Genomic DNA, 22,395 nt, shown 5'->3' with positions numbered 1-22,395 from the left:
GTTTGTCACGGCCTGTGCCTACATTTAGAGCTGATGATATTTCTTCATGCAGGCTCAGTGTGAGTGTTTACGCACCTGTGAGTGTAGGAAATTCTTGCAGCTCCTTTGGATTTTAAAGTTTCACATAAGTCAGTCCCTCCAGGATTTTGCAATGTTGCGATCGCAGCTATCAGCGCAAATTCAATCAGAGATTTGTTCCTCACCTTGCAACGTTACACTTTCATCACAACTTTACTACAACTTTGACCAATCTACCGTGAAAAAACAGGAAAACAGACAGTTTGGTGTAAGGGGCAAAAAGAAAACATACTTGGACTTAAAATATTTTTAATTCATTGTGTTGAGAAAAAAATCTGAAAAAAAATCAAAGTTGTGACTTTAAAACCGTGAATCAAACCGTGGCTTGACTGAATCGTTGCATCTCTTTTCATGGATAATCACGAATAAGTCACACTTTTGGGAGAAAACACTCCTGAATATCTCCACTAAGCCCAACATAATGCTGCGCTCACAATGCTGCGATTCGAGTGTCAAATTCACGTCTCTATTTTGAAGGGTGACAAATTTCTCATTGGACGTTTGTCCAAAAAAAGAGTCCATAAATTGCTCCAGGCGTGTGTGGGAGGAGCTACTGTTAAATGTTTTAAGCCTCATTGTGGCGTTGACTTTATGTCTCATTTACAGTACATGAAAGGCAGATCATGATTAGACATCAGGTCTATTTATTTTGAAGAGTTCTACAAAGGCATCAGTAATTCCATCTCCATGTCTGGGTTTATGAGATCATTCAAAGACTACCAGTACAGGAGCTGCAGTACTTCTTTCTCTATGTGACCCAGTTTGATGACTTGCTGTTCTATATTAGTCCAAGGAGGGAAAAAAACAAGAATAACAAAGTATGTGTGCAAAAATAAATACATCGTAAAGTTTAGGAGAAGAATGATCAGAATCTCCTGATCAAATGTGTGTTTTGAACTGATCAGGCTGAGCAGCGCTTCTTCTTCTGTATTGATGTCAGTAGCAAATACTGATACACACACCTACAGCGCCCTCTAGTGGATATTACTGGGAAAATAACACATTAGTCTATTTATTTATAGAAAAAAAAACACACAAGGCAGAGCTGAGTTTAAGTTACTCTCCTGGACAAGCTTTGAAAAAAAAAAAAACTTCAACCTTTTTAGTAAAGCACAAATTAGACAATTATCACTTGTGAACAATTCACAAAAAATGTTGAGATGTAAGTTCAGTGGGACTTAGAAATCTTTAATTAAAAACTAGATGCGTTTGAACTCAGACAGATACTTTTAGACTAAAACTGGAACTCTTGATCCACAAAAAAGTCAAAGATGTTTAAAATAATCCCAACTGTCGGACCAATCAAAAAAGTGTTGGATCTGTCAGCAGCCAAAATGGCTTTTAGTTCCTTCTCTAACCAGGTTTATCCCAAGTCAGCAGGTGACCTGAGCAAATGCAAACACAGGAAGGAGGTGAAGCCACTGATGTTTCTAGCAGTTCACCCGTTCCTTCTTCTTCTCCTCTTATTGTCGTCTGGCAGCACAAGCGCCGATTCCAAAGACCGCGTCCTGCGTGGGGTCATGAGGGTCGGCCTGGTCGCTAAAGGACTCCTCCTGAAGGGAGATGCGGAACTGGAACTGGTCCTGCTGTGCTCCAACAAGCCCACCGTCACTCTCCTCAAACAAGTTGCTGAGAAACTGTTGGAGCAGCTGGAGGTGGGATCAGGAGCTCAGTTCAGCAAACATAATTCAACACTTGAAGGCTCTGTCATAACTTCTCTCTTTTTCAGATCATTTCTAAAGGAACATACAAAGTAAACGAGTGTCCGCAGGATGCAGCCATCACCGTGACAAGCAACAGCGAGTCGGTCCTGAGTCTCATCATCCGCCTGACGTCGCCGCTCTTCAGGATGGAGCAGACAGGTAGAGGATCTGAGGGCTGAGGTGTGTGTGGGATCCAGCTTCCTCTTAGACTTCAGCACCTCAGGCTCAGTGTCCTCCTCTGGATTCCACTGGACTCGGTTCAGCGGCATCCTGCTAGCAAGTTCTGATCCATGTTCTTGGATTCTTCAACAACAAAGCTTTCAGCCCACCAAAGTCTGCTCTCTACATCCCGTGGTTGCTTTTTAGAAGGTTTCACAACACTAAAAATAGAACTAAAAAAGAACAAGAAATATATTCAAACTGGAATTGTCCCAGCTTTAACACTTTTCTATATTGGAGAAGTCTCTGTGCGTCAGGGCCAAAGCCCGTTCACTCCGCCCACAACGTCTGTTCAAGCGTCCAATGAAAAGCATGTAAACATGTAAAACACGCTTTGTTCTTTCCTGTTGAAAACTGGCGTTCATATGTTTGTTGGCAAGTTTTTATCCATGCTTTTTGGGCTCTACGTACAAAATGTATGACTACTGAATGAGTGTTGCCAGTTGAACTTGACCAATCAGGTGGACGGATCTGGTTTTGACATGTGCATGGTGACTTTATTAATCTAAGGAAGTGCCAGCTGTTTGAAAATTAATCTCGAGGAGAAATGAATAACTGGTTTGTGTATTGTTATGACAACAAGTCTTTCATACATCGGATTAGAGCAGTGAGAGAAAAAGCCTGGATTGAGAGTCACCAGATTTACACCGCTTTGACATTCGACACAATGACTCATCGAACTGTAGATAACGAATATGTGCTAGCAAACAGTAGAAGAAGAAGCCTCTTCCTGCTTGTCCAATGTAAACACTAGGGCAGGGTACCTCACGATACGATGCGATACATGGCTCACGATATCGATGGTATTGCAGTTATTGGCAAAAATCTTCTCTAATAATTCACAATATACAGAACATTTATTTTTAAGGAAAATATATCCCCATTTCTGTTTTAGCTTGAAAACAATCATAACAAATAACTTGTCTCATTGTGTACAACAAATAATAGAAACTTTAGTTCAACGTTGCTGAAATCAGTAATTTTATGTCTTTGACAAGCACTGACACCAATTGAATTTGAATTCTCTGTAAAATTCAGTGTTAACAATAGTAAACAAGAACAGCAGTGTCACTACTCTGTGCAGAGTTTTTGTAAACAGAACAAAAATAAAAAAAATTCAAGTATCTGCCAGACACATTGGTGCAATGTGCGCCCCCTATCTATGTCTGAAAGAACGGTTCACCAAAGGATGATGAATATAACCTTTTACAGCCTCTTCAAACAAAAATAAAAGATCAATACTTGGTGAGAACCCATCGAGAATCGATCACAGGACTAAATATCACGATATGTCGCAATATCGATATTTTGGCACATGCTAGTGGACAGCAAGACTAAACAGGCTTTCAAGAATGCTCATTGCATCCCTGGTGTCTCAGAAATTATTCTTTTTTAAGTTTCACACTCCAAACAGAGGGGTCCAAAGTAGGGCTGGGCGATATGCAAATTTTCATATTGCGATATCGTTTTTTTCCATATTGTGCAATAACGATATTAAAAACGATATTAATCAAATAATCAAAGTAATCTTTATTGCAAAGAGCTTTAGGACTTCAGATTTTTACACCTTAACTTTGCCCCCCCCGATTAAATCTTAGTTAGTTTAAATTAAACTTTCATTATTTTTTGTATTAACTGTAGTATTGAAACTAACTGTGAGGAACATTTAAATATTTCTGATAAATATTGTACATATACATAATGTCCACAATAGTTAAACCATAACGGTGGTATGTTTTCAATAGGCTGTACAGAATTTCTGATTTATTTTAATCTGACTGCAGCACATACAAGTTCCTTTCAAATTAAAATGAAGTCTTAAAAACATTGTTCTAAAGCAGCAAATATGTTGCAGTTATTTTTATATTATTTTCTAATTTCTTCTGAACATAAACTATAGGTACTGCTGTGCAGCAGAAGATAATAAAATGTAAACTTAAAATAAACAGTTCTGATAATAGATTTAATCATCATTTCACTCAGTCATCTGACATGTGTACATGTTGGAGGATTGATCAAACACATAAGATCTCTTCATTTAGTGTCATGTCAGGAGTCGTTAAAAACAAGTTTATTTTACTATTATTAGATCACCTCATTAAGAAATGAGCATAAACGGCACAAATGTAACTAACAAATTCATTATTGATACATAATAAAACAACAAATTATTCTTATTCGAAGCTCTATACAAAAGCTTTTGGTTAATATTTTAACAAAACCCTCAAACTCATCTATACTCTTTCAGCCCCGCGTGACACGTAACGCGCGGCAATAGACAGACTGTCTCCTTTTTCTTTTTTTATGGAGGTTCTCCTCTAAATTAGGTTTTAAACTCCTGATTTTAAAGCGTGTCTTCTCTCCCTCACACTCTGTGGATCTGTCAGTAACAAACAGCTGCGGAAGAATAATCCAGTCGGACCGAACCATTTTCAATTTAGAGGAGGGGGGTCCGGTGACGATGTTTCCAAAACAAAATCTATAAACATCGTTACCTTGACATTAAAAATAAAAGTATTTGCGATTATATATTGGTTATTGGTTTACTGAAATAGTGTTTTCTGTTGTGTCCTTTTGTCATCATTCCGGGCCTCCGTGCCCCCCGCTCTCAGTCTGGGCTCCTAGAATCAGCCACTCCATAAGAAGAAGAAGAAGGGCGGGTCTTCTGGGGGTTTCTCCCGTGTTCATTTAAAATGAAAGTTTATCGCAATAGAATCATTTCACTATTGAAAAAAAGTAATATTGCAATAACGATAATTATCGTTTTATCACCCAGCCCTAGTCCAAAGTCATCACCTCCGTTTGGATCAAGCACGGAGGGATGAACGAAGGGGTAGGGCTAAGGGAGAGGGAGAAAGGGAGTATCAGGATCGGGCCTACATCTCCCATGAACCTGACTGTCAGTGACATGACCAAATTATGCCGGGGCTCTCTGGTGGGCTGAAAGTCTTTGAGCTTTGAAAGCAGCTGATTGGCTAGGAGGTCACATGTGGGTCCAACCCGTCCTTTGGCTCCACATGAGTCGTGTTTAATCCCGTGTACAGTGGAATCCTTGAGTGTGGCTGAGACACCTCAGTGGAACGTGTGGAGTTGCGTTCTCAGACTGAAGGCCCTGCTGACGCTCCTCCTGCTCGAACATCCTGCCATCGCTCTGTGAGGAGCTGTCACCGGAGGCGCCACGTTTCCTCTGTGGACTCAGTCATAACAAGTGTTTATTCATGTTAGTGTCATGTTAAAATGCTCTTTCACGAATAACAAGTAAAAGCGCGCCCTGCATGATACTTGATGTTGGACTTGTACATTTGGAGCCGGCTGCAGCAAACCTGATCTACCGTCGGAACGTTTCTGGCTCACATTGAGAGAGGACATGTGGAGCGTGGTTAGTTGACATGAACGCTCGGCTAAGGAGACTGTCGTGTAGCTGTTGTGTTAAAGTCCCACTCCCATCATCTCTTGATCTGTCTTCAAATCGTTCCTATAGCAGTGATGACGATGCTGTTTTTGGCCAAGGAAAAAAGTATTGTTTTCTAGGACATCGTTTTTGTGGAGCAGAACGGTTGATGTGGAAGTAACCCTCCACTGATATCCCATCATCCATATGTTTACACTCTCTTCCACTAGCTTACAGCCCCTCACACCCCCAACCACAATCACAACCCCCAATTAGCAGTCCAACAAAAATGATGAGAAATATCGTTTCTATCCAGTTGTACCGTTTAGATCCAGATTCTAGCTCAGACGACAAAAACAAAGACGTTTATGGATAAGGATGTAACGATTCTTCATGAATATGTAAAAAAGACTATTCAAACTTGACAACATGTTCATCGTTGCAGAAAATGTAAATATTGGTTTGTCTAGGCTTGTGGCTAAATTTAGAAATGAAGCTGATGACATTTCTCCATGCAGGCTTGCTGAGAGTGTGCGCCTGTGATTGTGTGTGTCGTGAACTGGTTGTGAGCTGTTCTTTCAGAGTTCCTACACTCTGCTTTCTCAGTTGTCCAATCTCAGTTGCACTCATTAAAATTGATCCTAAATGTTGAGAAAACCAAGGTTATAGTATTCTCACATACATGTAAACTACCAGAGAATATACCAGAAATACTGACTGCCCAAAGTACACCTATAGAAGCTGTGACAAGTTACAAGTACCCTGGGTTTTCTATTAGATAACAACCTGTCTTTCAAGTCCCACATTGCTAACTTGGTTAAAAAATTAAGGCTGAAGCTTGGATTCTACTACAGAAACAAATCCAGTTTTTCTCTCCGAGCTTGCAAAATTCTTGTATCTGCAACATTTTTGCCTTTGCTGGAGTACGGTGATATTCTGTATATGAACGCTTCAACAAAATGTCTTTGGTCTCTAAATACTGTCTACCACTCAGCACTAAGATTTATAACAGGCTGTCCTCGCCTCACTCACCATTGTGAACTGTGCGCCAAACTTGAATGGCGTGAATCCTTACATCCCTATTTATGGATCTATTTGTCTTCAATTGATATATCAGAATGGAGCAGAGTAGGAAGCCTGTGGCCTGCCCGGCGTATTTTCTACGTCACAAATACATTTTTTTTTCAACAGCAATTTTTTTCTTCTGCACCTAATTTATTACAATAATATAAATAAATAACTACAAATTGCAATTTTAAGCTTCCTTTATAAATGTCCTCCATCAGAAAACCCTGTTAAAGATGCCCGAACCCCATTTTGGCAGTGGGAGTGGGTCTTTAATAAACAGCGTGGGTTGTGTTGAGATGGTAGTCTGCAGGAGCAGTACAGTTCAGCTGGAGTTCTGGAGTCTTACATGGAGAACCATACCAGTCTCTGACTGCATTCATCATCCAGTCGTCTCTGCCTGCTTGGGCTGAGCACGGATCACGCTTTGACTTCTGTCTTTTTATTTTCTCTCTGTGACTGTGGGTGGAGCTTGTCCTCCCAAAACAAGAAGTCTTTCTCTCTGAAATCAGTTTTTCCTCTTTCAAGATGTATTTATATGAACACCCAAAATAGTCTGTGTTGTCTTTATGTTGTACTTTGTTTTGAAGTGGAAAAATTTGTGTTGGCTGGCCATGTTGGTTTGATGTCTACAAGAGCCGTGTCATCTGTTGTTAGTCTAGATGAGTGTTTGCTCTTTTTCAGACACATGTTGGTTATCATTTTTCCTTTGATTTACTGTAACCTTTCAACCATTAACACGATAATTCCAGCAGATTCTGAAGGAGAAAAGCAGCTTGTTTTTCCCCCTTCAGAATCTACTGGAAATATTGTGTTAATGGTTGAAAAGTTACAGTATGTTAAAAAAAAATGTCTTAAAGTGTCACTGGTGGCGTCTCGGGTGTTAAAGGAATATGTAGTCTCAGACTTTAACATGCAGTTGGATTCTATTGACACTGAAGCATCATTTTATGTTCAGTCAAGTTTGTTTTCAGAGATGATGCAATGAATATGATGATGAAGCGTGAGTCTGTTGCTTAAACTTTAGTCACATGCACCCATACATCAGGGTTGACCCCTACAGGTGCTGCAGGTTTTTAGGTTGTCCGGGTCTGTGGACGGTATTAAGAGAGGAGAGACTGCATCTTAAGGGAAGAGCAGATTCCCTTGAGGCTTTTTTGGCCACCTCAGTCATGAAAATGGAACATACCATTATGGTGCATGTGAAGTATTTATTCTTAAGGATGATGGAAGCTACATGCACTTATGACATACAGGTGATGTTTTCCGGCAGGGTTCTCAAACACAGTCTACCTTGGGGTCACTGAAGGCAGAGTCTGGCTGAGGCTCGGCTGTATAAAGTTCTGTCTGTGCCAAAAATATGTTTTTGAGCCCATTCTGGTTCATTGTCTATGTCTACTGAACAAGTTTATTGAAGATTTGTTCATGTCTATGTACTACTAAGCAATATCTACTGCATGTCCTGTAAAACGATAGGAGCTAATGATGCTAGCAACTATTGCTAAGGACTTGTCTGATGATACTTTGAAACGTCAGGAGCTAGCAACTATTGCTAAGGGCTTGTCTGACAACACTGTGAAACGACAAAAGCTAACAACGCTAGCAACTGTTGCTAAGGACTTTTCCGACAACATTGTGAAACAATAGGAGCTAATTATGCTAGCAACTGTTGATAAGGACTTTTCTGATGACACTTTGAAACGTCAGGATCAAACAACCAATGCTAGCAACTGTTGATAAGGACTTGTCTGACAACACTGTGAAACGACAGGAGGTAATGATGCTAGGAACTGTTGCTAAGGACTTGTCTGACAACCAGATCCAACAATAGAAAATGCAAAGTTTTAAGCATAAGGCTGAAACATCACAAAGCAAATAAAAAGCTAACATCAATGAAACGTGGACAAAGAAGATATTGCTTAGTAGACATTGAACTTTCATATTAAGGCGGGGGCCACAAAATATTAACTTGGGGGCAGCCAGTTTGAGACCCCTGTTTTACAGTGTCCTTAAGCCACACCTTAGTCTGTGGTAAGGTGTCAGTACTTCCGGAACATGAACGTTACACACTTGCTTGTGAAATGTAAGTGCCCATAGAATGTTCACACAAACTACACTCTGGTTGTCTAATTCCTTATTTCTAACAGCCAGGCTGCAGCAAAGAGCGTGCACAGCACTAACAGGCTCATTCTACGAGATTGAGAGCAGGTATAATAATAAAAAATCCATACGACACGCCTGCTTCCCCCTTACCTACCCTTGTGTGCTGTATAAGTGTTCACTACATGACCTGTTGCCCGCAGCATACCCGTAGAAAAAATGTGTATGAACATTTTCTCTCTATGGGTTCATTGAGGGGTCTTTGGTTCAGATATTTTGTGCGTGCCTTGTAGAAGTTTGACCATTTTTCGCCCACAGATAGCCCATACCCACCCGTAAGGACAGTTGTGACTAAGGCTTTAAGTTAACCCCAAACACTCTGAATTGGTTGAATGTTTGGTTGGTCCACCAGTAGAAACTGTTGCAGAAGACAAGTTGATGAATGTTGGTGTTCCCGTCCTGGTTCTTCCAAAGTCTTCAGCAGAGACTCCTGGAGTGTTTGTGTTATGGGCTGCAGTCCTTTCCCAGGATTCTCCTGGTTGGTTCTGAGCGTGTCTCGGTTCCCTCGTCTTTGTTTGGGGTCAGAGGAGAGACACTTGCTCAAAGCTGGTATGGTTCTTCATGTTTGCCGTCTTAGGGAGGCCACTCTCTGAGCACTGATCAGTTTTGCTGCAGCCTGGGATGGACGTGACCTTCCTCTAAATGTTTGTGGTTTACAAATGATTGCCTTATAGTTTGTCAAGTGTTGTAGGAACGCTGGACCTTTGACCAACTGGATACGCTGTCTCAGGAGGAGGGGGGGAGCAGCAGACCCAAGCCGTGGAGCGGAGGGAAGGGGGTGTTTGTTGTAGTGCGTACGTACGTTCACAACAGTGTTGTGAACACTTCAGCAGCTGGCTGTGGCTTTGAAACCTCCTGAGGTCAGAGATCTGCACGTTAGGTTCGTGGTGCCCCTTCCCTGCTGCTGGTGCTTGGGGAAAAGCTGCTACTCCCTGAGCTGCAAGACAGAGCCCACCCCCTTGGTCAAACTGTACCTTTTCTTCTTATCCCACCTCGTCAATAGAAACGCAAAAAGTCGACGATCCGCCGGACGTTCTGGACAGGCAGAAATGCCTAACCGCCTTGGCGTCTCTCCGCCACGCCAAGTGCTTCCAGGTTTGCATTCACGTCCTTATTTGCACACAAGGTCAGAATGTTTCCTTGAACTGATCTCCTGTTGTCTTCTGTCCAACCAGAGACGGTTTGTCTCTCGGGGCTCACTCACACTAGGTGCTCCATTCTGTGCCCGAGCGCCGTCGTTTGCGTGCTCGGGCACAGTTCAGGGCAGGTGAGCCGAGGGTGACGAAGCCCCGAGTGTTTCCATGAAACTGAACTGTAGAAGAGTCGAAGGGTCTGCTGACCATGACACAATCAGGCTGAACTCATCTCACCTTTCCTGTGCTATCTTAGCTTTCTTGATCATTTCATGGAAACTCAGAAAGCACCGGGGGAGAGGGGGCTGTCATCGCAGACTGGCGGGTTCTACTGCTAACTGGGCTCTGCTTTGGACCTTCAGGCTAAAATCTCCCAGCTGAATTCTGCTCTGGTGGTGATCCGGGTCACGAGGGATCTGTGCTACCGCGTTCCTTCCTGGTCGCCGCTCTTAGGATGGGTAAGGCTACTCCACCAGAACAGCCTCTTCACAGCTTCCTCTACCTGAAGGAAATTTCTGATCACATTTTGTGTTTTAAAAATAAAGAAGTTTGATCAGAACTGAAAGCAAACGAGGTGCTGGCTAAAACATTTAGAACCAAAACCACTTCATAGTCAGGGAGGTCAAATAAATGTCACTTGTGTGTCAAGCCTTTCATAAAATGTGAGCATGGTGATATACAAAAGCGCTCTGGAGGTCAGACTAATTTACAGTATTTTACGCAACAAAAAAAGGTGACAGAAGTAAAACAGTGACTTTATTTGAACTTTATTCCACTATTTAACAAACCACTCTTATTATTTTATATCAATGTAGCCACGAGGGGGCCCAAACCAGGGTCTCATTGTGCCCGTCCCAAGCCCGGATAAATACAGAGGGTTGTGTCAGGAAGGGCATCCGACGTAAAATCTTGCCAAATCAAATATGCGAATCAGACCTACGAAATCCATACCGGATCGGTCGAGGCCCGGGTTAACAACGACCGCCATCGGTGCTGTTCACCGACAGGGTGCCGGTGGAAATTGGACTACTGTTGGTGGAAGAAGGAGAGGAGGAAGGCGGGTTCGTAGGGAGAGAGAGAAGAGGAAAGTCACTAGTGTTGGACTGAGAGTTGGGACTTTGAATGTTGGAACTATGACAGGAAAGGGTAGAGAGTTAGTGGACATGATGCAGAGGAGAAAGGTAGACATACTGTGTGTCCAGGAGACCAGGTGGAAAGGTAGCAAGGCTAGAAGTTTAGGAGCAGGGTTCAAGTTGTTCTATCATGGTGGAGATGGGAAGAGAAATGGAGTAGGAGTTATCCTAAAGGAGGAGTTTGTTAGGAGTGTTGTGGAGGTAAAAAGAGTGTCAGATAGAGTGATGAGTCTGAAGATAGAAATGGAGGGTGTCATGTTCAATGTTGTTAGTGGGTATGCCCCACAGGTAGGATGTGAGCTGGAAGAGAAGGAGAAGTTCTGGTTGGATCTTGATGAAGTGATGATGAGCATCCCTGGAAATGAGAGAGTTGTCATTGGTGCAGATTTCAATGGTCATGTTGGTGCAGGAAACCGAGGTGATGAGGAGGTGATGGGCAGGTTTGGTATCCAGGAGAGGAATGTAGAAGGACAGATGGTGGTTGATTTTGCAAAAAAGATGGAAATGGCGATAGTGAATACATTCTTTGAGAAGAGACAGGAACATAGAGTGACCTATAAGAGTGGAGGTAGAAGCACACAGATAGACTACATCTTGTGTAGACGGTGTAATCTGAAGGAGATCAGTGACTGTAAAGTAGTGGTTGGTGAGAGTGTTTCCAGACAGCACAGGATGGTGGTGTGTAGAATGACTCTGGTGGTGAAGAAGATGAAGAAAGAGAGGGCAAAGGCAGAGAAGAGGACAAACTGGTGGAAGCTGAAAAAAGAAGATTGTTGCATGACTTTTAAGGAACAGTTGAAACAGGCTCTGGGTGGTCAGGAGGTACTCCCAGATGACTGGATAACTACAGCTAATGTGATCAGGGAGACAGGTAGGAGTGTACTTGGTGTGTCATCAGGAAAGAGAGTTGATAAGGAGACTTGGTGGTGGAATGAGGAGGTGCAGGAGTGTATACGGAGTAAGAGACTAGCTAAGAAGAAGTGGGACACTGAGAGGACTGAGGAGAGTAGACAGGAGTACAGGGAGATGCAGCGTAAGGTGAAAGTAGAGGTGTCAAAGGCCAAACAAAGAGCTTATGATGACTTGTACGCTAGGTTGGGTAGTAAGGAGGGAGAGACTGACCTGTACAGACTAGCAAGGCAGAGAGATCGAGATGGGAAGGACATGCAGCAGGTTAGGGTGATCAAGGATAGGAATGGTAATGTGGTGACAGGTGTCAGTGGTGTAATGGAAAGATGGAAAGAATACTTTGAAGAGTTGATGAATGAAGAGAATGAGAGAGAACAAAGAGTAGAAGAGGTGACGGTTGTGGAGCAGGAAGTAAGAAAGATTAGTAAAGGTGAAGTGAGAGGGGCTTTGAAGAGGATGAAGAGTGGAAAGGCTCTTGGTCCTGATGATATACCTGTGGAGGTATGGAAGTGTCTAGGAGAGATGGCAGTGGAGTTTTTGACCGGGTTGTTCAACAGGATCTTAGGTGGTGAGAAGATGCCTGAGGAATGGAGGAGAAGTGTGATGGTGCCCATTTTTAAGAATAAGGGAGATGTGCAGAGTTGTGGTAACTACAGAGGAATAAAGCTGATGAGCCATACAATGAAGGTGTGGGAAAGAGTAGTGGAAGCCAGACTAAGAGCAGAAGTGAACATTTGTGAGCAGCAGTATGGTTTCATGCCAAGAAAGAGCACTACAGATGCAACATTTGCTTTGAGGATGTTGATAGAGAAGTACAGAGAAGGTCAGAGAGAGCTCCACTGTGTCTTTGTAGATCTGGAGAAAGCTTATGACAGAGTGCCCAGAGAGGAACTATGGTATTGTATGAGGAAGTCTGGAGTGACAGAGAAGTATGTCCGAGCAGTGCAGGACATGTATGAGGGCTGTAAGACAGTGGTGAGGTGTGCTGTAGGGGTGACAGAGGAGTTCAAGGTGGAGGTGGGATTACATCAGGGATCAGCTCTGAGCCCCTTCCTGTTTGCAATGGTGATGGACAGACTGACGGATGAGGTTAGACAGGAATCACCATGGACTATGATGTTTGCAGATGATATTGTGATTTGTAGTGAGAGCAGGGAACAGGTGGAGGTGGAGTTAGAGAGGTGGAGGTTTGCCCTGGAAAGGAGAGGAATGAAGGTTAGCCGCAGTAAGACAGAGTACATGTGTGTGAATGAGAGGAACCAGAGTGGAAGAGTGAGGTTACAGGGAGAAGAGATAAAGAAGGGGGAGGAGTTTAAGTATTTAGGGTCAACAGTACAGAGTAATGGAGAGTGTGGAAAAGAAGTGAAGAGGAGAGTGCAAGCAGGTTGGAATGGGTGGAGAAAAGTGTCAGGTGTGATGTGTGACAGAAGAGTTTCAGCACAAATGAAAGGAAAGGTGTACAAGACTGTGGTGAGACCAGCCATGTTGTTTGGACTAGAAACAGTGGGACTGAAGAAAAGACAGGAAGCAGAGCTGGAGGTAGCAGAGATGAAGATGCTGAGGTTCTCTTTGGGAGTGACCAGGATGGATAGGATCAGGAATGAATACATCAGAGGGACAGCACATGTTAGAGGTTTTGGAGAGAAAGTCAGAGAGGCCAGACTGAGATGGTTTGGACATGTTCAGAGGAGAGACAGTGAATATATTGGTAGAAGGATGCTGAGTCTAGAGCTGCCAGGAAAGAGGTCTAGAGGAAGACCAAAGAGGAGGTTTATGGATGCAGTGAATGAAGACATGAAGGTGGCTGGTGTTAGAGTGGAGGATGCTGAAGACAGGCTTAGATGGAGGAAACTGATTCGCTGTGGCGACCCCTGAAGGGAAAAGCCCAAAGGAAAAGAAGAAGACTTATTATTTTAAATCAATCTTCTCCCACAAACATCTTTGGTGTTAGAGTTACGCAGCTGTTTAATTCCATCCTCAAACATTCTGGTTTCCTGTCATCGTTGTTGGAGTCAGTCTTATTATCAGGCGGTTGTTCAGCAATGACCCTGGTGGCTTTAGTGAAAGTTCAGACAACATTTACAGCAGATCTTCAGTCCAGAAGTCAACAATCCTTCACGTATGGAGGGGTAACTCACTCTGCATCCCAGTAAAAATGTGTCTGTCATCCATCACTCCCACCAACAAAGACGCGCTCTCTATTTCTGTTCAAAATGAGCACAGCGTGATCATCCGAGTGCTCGCTGCTTCTGTGTCAGCGAGAAATGGTCTGATAGTCAATCGAGTGGAGACTTCTCAAAGTTGAACAAAAAAAACTTTACTACACAAAAAAAAAACACCGGATCATTAGACACACTGCTGATTATTTGAAAAAAAGAAATAGTTTTTTTTTATGTTCTTACAAACATTGAACATAAACACATGGACATCTCGCAAAACAAACGATAGAAACCAAACTAAACATGTAAACTTAACTCAAATTTAATAAAAAGCAATCACGTTTCTCTTAGTTTTAAAGCAGTCAATTTTCTCCAACATCTTAAAAATAAACGTCCTTGAAGTTTTCCATCTGGTGAATTTTGTCCATGATTAGAAGCCACTGGACATCTGTAGGGGGGTCAGGTTTAAGCCAGTTCCCTGTAATATCTTTTTTACAAACGGTTGTTAGTATTTTGAAAAGATATTGACCCTCCTTCTTAATAAGTTTAGGCTTTTAAGTGCAGAAATATGGTATTCTCAGCTGCATTTGGAAAACGCTAACTTGTTGTCTTTCTTGTGGACTTTCTCTGAATCTTTGGTCTCCTCAGCCTCTGGAGCTCCTGGTGGAGAAGGCCATCAGCACCTGTGAGAGGCAGATGGGGGTGGGAGAGTCTTTCCGCCGGCTCTTGGAGTGCGTGGCCTCTGGAATCCTCTTGGAGGGTGAGAGTCTGACAGTCAGGAGGGACTCGATGGAGTCGCTGCAGTAAACATACGAGTTTCTGTTCAAAGATGGCCCCGGGCTCAAAGACCCCTGTGAGAAGGAGGAGGTGGATGCCGCTGCGGCTCTGACGGCGCAGCAGCGGGAAGACATCACCAGCAGCGCTCAGGTCTGCTCCGACTGCAGACAGGTTCTGTTCCTGTCCACTTCTTCACCTGCCTTCACTTCTGATGTGTCCACAGCTTGCACTGAGGCTGTGCGCCTTTGGGCAGATCCACAAGGTTCTGGGGATGGACAGCAGACCCAAGGCTCGCAGACTGGGCTTCCTCAAAGAGAACACAGGTAGGAGACGTGGACACGGGCTGCAGTTCTGCCAAAGCCCCGCCCTCATGCTGGTCTCTTGCCCCAAACAGCCCAGATCCGTCCATCCGAGCACTTCAACCTTCCTGCCAAGAGGCCGCACGCCGAGGTGGAGAAGGGAGAGGAGGAGGTCCAGCTCAACAACAAGCAGAGGAAGTTCCTCAAGTTCCAGAAGCGCTTCCAGAGGAAGTCATGTCAGTGAGGACATCATGTTTCTGTAGACAGGAAGAGGCCAGAACTTTTGATATTTTTGCTTTCAGTGGTTCAGACAGAAATGTTTTGATAAATAATGTCAAATTACGTCTTCTACTCTGTATTTCTGTCTTTTTATTTTAGTCAACGATGATCTAAACATGAATGCTGTCATGCGTCTGAACCAGTATAAACCAGGCCTGGACTACAAACTGATCTCCCAGACCGGGCCGGTCCACGAGCCGGTCTTCACGATGACTGTGGAGCTGAACAAGAAGACCTACGAAGCTACGGGACCCTCCAAGAAAGCCGCCAAAGTTAACGTCGCCATAAAGGCACGGAGAGGTTTCACTTTGTCAAAAGCACATCTGCCTCAAACTGGAGCCAGAAAAGGCAGAAAAAGCTCTAAAGTCAACCTACCGTATTTTCACGACCATATGGTGCGCATAAACGTCTCAGATTTTCTCCAAAATATGCGACACGCCTTACAGTGCAGTGCTCTTACTGTGTTGTTTTTTTTTCGTTTTTTTTTGGAAGGTGGATTACATGAAAAGTTTAATTTTTTTTATAGCCGAAGTGAGCGCCACTCACACGAAGCGAGGGAGCGCATGTCCGTGCTCCCTCGCTTCTTCCCACAAGCAGTAAATGTGGGGAAAATTATATTTGTTCAAATTCAAATTTGTTTTAATGAATTTTGTATTTTATGTCAGATAATTTGTTATTATTGAGGCAACTTGTGAACTTTCAGGGTGTTAATTTTATATGATCATTGTTTTTACAGTTTTTACAGCCCTAGTTTTACCATGCCTGCGCCCTATGGTCAAGAGCGCCTTATGTATTTGTTAAATACAGAAAAAGCACCAGTAAGTGAAACTTTGCCCTATAACCCAGTGCGCCCTATAGTCGTGAAAATACGGTATACTTCTCTCATCGTGGTGTTTTCCAGAAACGTCTGTAGAACTTTTGTAAAACTGAGCCGCTAGGCTAGCTTGTCATCTGCTTGATCAGCATGAGTCCTGACACCAAACGTTCTTCTCATTCTCAGGTTCTTCAAGATCTGGGTCTTCCAACAGGCCCGGACCCTAAATCAGAGCCTGTTGATGCGGAGGATCAGAAATCAGCCGGCGCCGCGGCTGCATCCGGGCCGGAGGGAGCGGCCGCTCGAAACCCATCGGATGCGGTGGGTTTGAACTCCTGTTTCTGCTGCACGTGGCAGATGTTGGAGCTGCTTGCAGTTGTGTGTTTGATCCTCGTCTGGTGTGTTTGCTGTGAACAGAGCGGGCAGGGTCCGATCCTGACCAAAAACGGCAAGAACCCGGTGATGGAGCTGAACGAAAAGCGCCGCAGCCTCAAGTATGAGCTGTCGTCAGAAACGGGGGGCTCTCATGAGAAATGCTTCGTCATGGAGGTCAGCCTCAAACACAGTCATTGCTCTCTGGTCTGCTTCTTCTGAAATACTTTCCATCTTTTGTTTCTCAGCAGTTGACGTTTGTGTGTGTAGCACTTTCCCTCCATTAGGTCAGGAGCTGCAATCTGGAAATAACAGTAGTAGCATTACAGATGTTTTAAGGCAGTAAACTTCTCACTACACACTTTCTCTAAACATTTTCACACTTTTCTCTCTTGTTAAAACTCTCAAAGTTTAAACCTTCATAAAAACAAGTCCAGGATTACAGAATGAACACAAAGATCTGACTGTGATGGAGGATTTTTGTAGATTTGGTAAACTGAGCAGGAGACGTAGCACAGAGGAGAAAGATTGACGAGGCCAACAGTCAATCAGGACGCAGAACACAATGTGCTGGGCAAAAAAGCATGAAATATTACAAACACAAGATCTATCTACAAAACAGCAGAGTTGCCTTTTCTTAATTCAGTTTTTATACTCTGTGTTTTACTCTTTGTTTTACTTGTGTTTTACTGTGAAGCACTATGTGATTTTTATCTTGAAAGGTCCTATATAAAAAAAGATTATTATTATATTGTAGAGTATCTGAAAACCATACTTGAGTAACCGTACAGATACTTTACTAATAAAATTACTCCGTTACAAGTCACCAGTTCCAACAATACTTGAGTAAAAGTGTAAAAAAATAAACAGATTTTGAAAGAATTTGAGTATTTTACTCATACTGAATGTAGGTTTAACGATGACCAAGAAATGTGAAAAACTAACTGTCTATGAGTAAGGCTGTAACAATTCTCTTTCTCTGTGAATCTGTAAAAAAGCGTTTCAAACTCCTCAACATTTTCATAGATGTAGAAAATTAAATTAAATTTAGAAAAATGAGGGGCAGATTACATTTCTCCAATCTCCATGCAGGCGCGCCTGTGAGTGTGTGCGGACGCGCACCTGTGAGTGTGAACCTGTGAGTGTGTGTGGACGCGCACCCGTGAGTTTGAACTTGTTGAGTGTGTTCGGACGCGCACCTGTGAGCGTGAACCTGTTGAGTGTGTGTGGACGCGCACTCGTGAGCGTGAACCTGTTGAGTGTGTTCGGACGCGCACCTGTGAGCGTGAACCTGTTGAGTGTGTGTGGACGCGCACTCGTGAGCGTGAACCTGTTGAGTGTGTGTGGACGCGCACCCATGAGCGTGAACCTGTGAGTGTGCGCCTTATCTGCTCCCCCCTCTTGGGAAATTCCTGTATCTCCTTCAGATTTAAAGTTTTACATAATCCAGTCCCTCCAGGATTTCTCGATGTTGGGATCAAAGCTATCTAAAACTGTGAATCGAATCGTGGCTTAAGAGAATCGTTATTTATGAGGTTTTATTTCCTAAAGTTTGTAGAAATTTAACTCATCAATGTTTAAAAAATTGCAGAACAAGATAGATAACAATAGATCAAAAAGTCAGTCTCCGTCACACTAAAATGTTCAGAAAAGGCGCAAACAATTTCAAAAAAGAAAGACAGCAGTAAATAGTAGTAAATCCAAATTCAGAGGTGACTTGGGTCTCAGAGGGGTGATGTTTTTGTTCAGCTTTAACAAAAACTGATTCTCAAAGTTCTTGGAACTTATTCTAGCTCTTTTTGGCCTGAAAATGAGGCCAGCTCTGCTAAAAAAAAAAAAAATACTCAAAAGCATCATATTCAGAAGTGATGAGCCTGAAGATAATTCCACATCGCTCGCTTCAACTCGCGTTCAAGCGGACACTCAATGAAAAGTCTATGCAAACGCGAGCACACCGGAATTCCTGGCTTCCATGTCTGGAACGTGCATGATCATGCGTTGCTACGCACGTTTCTTAAGTCAGGGCGTGGGCTCTACGTACAAATTGGGCGTTCATTGAATGCACTGAGGGGCCATACTGCTAGCTGGCTGGATGCATGCATGGATGGATGGATGCATGCATGGATGGATGGATGCATGCATGGATGGATGCATGGATGGATGCATGCATGCATGGATGGATGGATGGATGCATGGATACATGGATGGATGGATGGATGGATGCATGGATGGATGGATGGATAATGGATGGATGGATGGATGGATGGATGGATAATGGATGGATGGATGCATGGATGGATGCATGGATACATGGATGGATGCATGGATGGATGGATGGATAATGGATGGATGGATGCATGGATGGATGCATGGATACATGGATGGATGCATGGATGGATAATGGATGGATGCATGGATGGATAATGGATGGATGCATGGATTGATGGATGGATGGATACATGGATGCATGGGTGGATGGATGCATGGATGGATAATGGATGGATGCATGGATGGATGGATACATGGATACGTGCATGCATGGATGGATGCATGGATGCATGGATACATGGATGGATGGATACATGAATGCATGGATGGATACATGGATGGATGGATGGATGCATGGATACATGGATGGATGGATACATGAATGCATGGATGGATAGATGGATGGATGCATGGATGCATGGATACATGGATGGATGGATGCATGGATGCATGGATGGATAGATGGATGGATGGATGCATGGATGCATGGATACTTGGATGGATGGATGCATGAATGGATACATGGATGGATGGATACATGGATGGATGGATGCATGGATGGATACATGGATCGATGGATGCATGGATGGATGCATGGATGGATGCATGGATGGATACATGGATGGATGGATACATCGATGGATACATGGATGGATGGATACATCGATGGATGGAAACAGGGATGCATGGATGGATGGATGCATGGATACTTGGATGGATGGATGGATGCATGGATGGATACATACATGGATGGATGGATGCATGGATGGATACATGGATCGATGGATGCATGGATGGATACATGGATCGATGGATGCATGGATGGATGCATGGATGGATACATGGATGGATACATGGATGGATACATGGATGGATACATGGATGGATGGATGCCGGGATGCATGGTCACAAACACTTTTTTAAAGCCCAAACATCAGATTGAAGCTTCCCTCTCTGGTTCAGTCCAGAACGTTGCGGTGACCACATGGAGACAGAATCCCGGCTAAAGCGGCGCTCTGCTCCTCAGGTGGAGGTTGATGGGCAGAAGTTCAAAGGGAGGGGCTCCAACAAGAAGGAGGCAAAGGCGTACGCGGCGCTGGCTGCTCTGGAGAAGCTGTTCCCTGAGAATGACGACGCCTCGAGCTTCTACAGAGGTGCCATGAAGAAGAAGGTCACCTACACTGACATGGTAACAAAGCGCCTCTCCCTCTCCTGCTGTGAGTTCGGCCCGTGTGAACCTTCTCCTCCATGTTGGACAGCACATCCCGGGATTTGGTACCATCCGCGGCATTCCCTCAGACTCGGGGTCCCGGGGCTGGGGACCAAACAGAGGGGGCCGAGGCCGGGGCCGCGGCAAACCCTTTAACTCGGGACCCAGCTACAACAAAAGTAAGAAGTGCTATTTGTTTGTAGAGGCGGCTCAGTTTTTAGGACACCCCGACACCTCCCTGTCTCTGCTTTTGTCTTGTAGCCAACTACAGCTACGAGGGTGGAGCCAGCTCGGGATACCGTGAGTGTCCACTCTGTGCTGGGGTGGGGGTTGGAGCTGCTCAACACTTAAGAAAAGGAATCATAGAGTTAACATAAGAACAGAGGTTTGAATGTTCAGGTGGATGCAGCTCCAGTAATCTGTGGTGTGTTTACTTGATTCCTGCGTGAAGTTTATCGTTTAGCTGAGGTCTGCACCTTTCTTAGACCACGGACCGCTCTATGTCCGACAGCAGTTCCACAGAATTTGGGATTATATATATATATTTTTAGGTTTTCGGTTTCCAGAAAATCTATTTTTCAAATAAAATGCTCCTAGAGTTCAAGAAGATTTTTTACAGTGGATTAAAAAGAGGTTGTTGATTTGTAGAAATGTTTCAGATTTGTGACAATTCTATAAGATCAACGTAGGAGGATTTTAACAACAAGAACTTAATCCAGAATCAGATTATCTTTCAAGGCAAGAAGAGGAATCCTATTTTGTTTTCAAATAAATCTCTATATTTTGTGAAGTAACTAATATTTCATAAATAATTTGTTTTTAAGTGTTCCAAAGTTAATATATGATATATGAATGATCCTTAATATCCTGAATCTATTAATATTTGATATTAAGTTCTGAACCGGATATTGATAATTCATGTAGAGAAAATAGTGGAGTCGGGGTGGGATTATACAAGTTCACTTCCTTCCACTCCTTTTCAAGTGATCTACTTGTGATTCATTATGTGATATGTTATGCATTATGACCTGATTGCTTGAAATAAACCATTTCATTCATTCATATAGATATAGCTCACTCTGAAAGACTTAAGAAAATAATGGTATGGCTCTTTAACATTTTGCAAATAGCTTTTATATTTTTAGTAAATCCCTACATCAATTGCGTCTCCATTTTCAGCAAAAGCTTCAGCATCTTCAGCGACTCCTTTCAGCTAAAAGCATTCACACTAGCATAATTGCAGGTAATGCAACTTTTCTAGCTTAGCTTTGCTTTAGGATCATTTTTAAATGTCTTCTGGACAATGTTCCACAAATCAGAAACTTTGATAATAAATGTAATCAACACTTAACTGCAGTGTCTTTGTATCGTGTAGCTTTATGTGGGAACAAATGCTGCAATGAATCCAAAAGTGTTCCGTTTTTTAATAAACGTTGTTAGTTTGGGGTTTTTCATGCAGCGGTCAGAGCAGACGCTTTAAGAAGACGGTGGATAAATGTGTTTAGGACAAACGACTTGACGTGTTGAGACTGAGTCAGACAGATGTGGTGGCCAGAATCTGGTAGTTTCCCCAAAATAAAACTTCCTTCAGAATCGGGATATAAAGAAAGCAGAAATAATGTAAGTTACTGCGGCTCGAGGGTCGGGGACCGCTGGTTTAAAGGTTTGGAAAGTCCTCATCTCGTTGCTCTTTCAGATAAACTGTACGATAACACTGGAGGGAAGACTGCAGATGCTTCCAGCAGCACCAGCGGCTATGGCACCTTTTACCCCGAGAGCAGTGCCACCCTCTCCGCCCCGCCCACCCCAGCCTCCAGCATCAAAAAGACAGAAAGCTACCAGTCCATGCCCCCTCCGGCTGACCAGCAGAGCCCGTACAGTTACGGCTACGGCGACGAGAAGAAGAAGATGCTGATCCAAGGTCCCGGCGAAGGCCAGACGGACTTCTCCATGTTCAGCACGGCCTATCCCAGCTCTGTGACCGGGGGACGGGGCTACAGCGGTCACGGTGGGTTTAGAAGGCAGCTTAGAGCGGCCGGCCCGGCCTGTGCGAGGTTTTAAAGTGCTGTTTGGTCTCCTGGCAGGCTGGGGGGAGCAGGCGTCCTGGGAGGGCCAGCAGGGCTTCACGTACCAGGGCTTCGGAGGGCGCGGCCGGGGCTCGCACGCAGGATACAACACCTCAAACTTCTGATGGCCCTCCCAGCCGTCACGGCGTCTGAAGCAGAGAGGCCGCCGTTTCCTCTTCGGTTCAGTTCACAAACTAGAAGTCTGACTTTCACGTCCATGTTGGAAGAGTAAACTCGCATTGCTTTTTTGTTTTTAATCTCCTGTAGTGGTTCTGTAGCAGAATGTTCTGGAGTTCTGACCTGCTTGTTGTTTGGAAGTTTTGTTTCATTAAAGGTCCTCTCGTCTTTCTTTAAGGAAAA

The 22,395-nt window shown here is 43.6% G+C and overlaps 1 protein-coding gene across 2 annotated transcripts in view; it reads left to right on the top strand.

The window, feature by feature from the left end:
* LOC112137322 (interleukin enhancer-binding factor 3) overlaps positions 1-22,395 on the top strand; it is a 27,543-nt gene extending 5,148 nt beyond the window's left edge. The window contains exons 5-20 of one of the 2 annotated variants that reach the window (XR_002917521.2): positions 1,559-1,733; positions 1,808-1,940; positions 9,620-9,711; positions 10,112-10,207; positions 14,599-14,710; positions 14,780-14,877; positions 14,951-15,050; positions 15,122-15,262; positions 15,405-15,595; positions 16,306-16,440; positions 16,537-16,668; positions 19,787-19,948; positions 20,019-20,148; positions 20,231-20,292; positions 21,666-21,977; positions 22,054-22,395. Coding sequence is in view for 1 of the 2 variants with exons in the window: in XM_024259574.1 (XP_024115342.1) it covers positions 1,559-1,733; positions 1,808-1,940; positions 9,620-9,711; positions 10,112-10,207; positions 14,599-14,710; positions 14,780-14,877; positions 14,951-15,050; positions 15,122-15,262; positions 15,405-15,595; positions 16,306-16,440; positions 16,537-16,668; positions 19,787-19,948; positions 20,019-20,148; positions 20,231-20,269; positions 21,666-21,977; positions 22,054-22,160 (2,155 nt within the window). In the remaining variant the exon portion in view is untranslated. The remainder of the gene's footprint in view (positions 1-1,558; positions 1,734-1,807; positions 1,941-9,619; positions 9,712-10,111; positions 10,208-14,598; positions 14,711-14,779; positions 14,878-14,950; positions 15,051-15,121; positions 15,263-15,404; positions 15,596-16,305; positions 16,441-16,536; positions 16,669-19,786; positions 19,949-20,018; positions 20,149-20,230; positions 20,293-21,665; positions 21,978-22,053) is intronic. The other variant, XM_024259574.1, reaches the window with a different exon arrangement.

This window comes from Oryzias melastigma, linkage group LG1 (genome assembly GCF_002922805.2).
Source record: "Oryzias melastigma strain HK-1 linkage group LG1, ASM292280v2, whole genome shotgun sequence".
Taxonomy (NCBI): domain Eukaryota; kingdom Metazoa; phylum Chordata; class Actinopteri; order Beloniformes; family Adrianichthyidae; genus Oryzias; species Oryzias melastigma.
The sequence above is the reverse complement of the archived record's forward strand: the minus strand, read 5'-3'. Positions and strand labels throughout refer to the sequence as shown.